At 35.1% G+C, this 615-nt stretch overlaps 1 protein-coding gene across 1 annotated transcript; it reads right to left on the bottom strand.

Annotated features, from left to right (window-relative positions):
* Nucleotides 1–222: 222 nt before the first annotated feature.
* LOC117905610 (secreted RxLR effector protein 161-like) lies at nucleotides 223–615 on the bottom strand. The gene has a single exon (XM_034818493.1). It carries the CDS (start codon nucleotides 613–615, stop codon nucleotides 223–225), a length of 393 nt encoding a protein of 130 aa, XP_034674384.1.

The following is a 615-nucleotide window of genomic DNA, read 5'->3' on the forward strand; positions in this document are numbered from 1 at the left end:
ACTTCTTAGAAGCGTGATTACATACCCATCAAATAATGATGCTTATAATAAGTGTCAAGGTAAATAATAAAACTATAACACTTCTTATAAGCGTCATTATATACACAGTTATAAGGAAAAATACCACATCAAATAATGACACTTATAATAAGTGTCAAGGTAAATAATACAATTATGACACTTCTTATAAGCGTCATTATATACCCTTCAATAATGACGCTTTTAGAAAGCGTTATTGTTTCCCATTTTTCTTGTAGTGGATGAAGCAGTAATTGATTGTTTTTCACTCTTCCACGATATTGCCCCATTTGCCAGCATAAAGACAAATCCTGAAGTTGACTTTAAGCTATCGAGACAACCACCATAATCAGAATCTGAGTAACCGACAATCTCTAATTGTTCTGATCTTTTATATGTGAGCATATAATCCTTTGTCCCTTGTAAGTACCTCATCACCTTTTTTGCAGCTTTCCAGTGTTTGAGTCTTGGATCACTTTGGTATCTTCCTAACATGCCAACAGCAAAGCTGGTATCCGGTCTTGTACATGTTTGAGCGTACATCAAACTTCCCACAGCTGATGCATAAGGAATTTTCTTCATTTGCTCCCTGTCCAT

Source organism: Vitis riparia, chromosome 18 (genome assembly GCF_004353265.1).
Source record: "Vitis riparia cultivar Riparia Gloire de Montpellier isolate 1030 chromosome 18, EGFV_Vit.rip_1.0, whole genome shotgun sequence".
NCBI classification, from domain to species: Eukaryota; Viridiplantae; Streptophyta; class Magnoliopsida; order Vitales; family Vitaceae; genus Vitis; species Vitis riparia.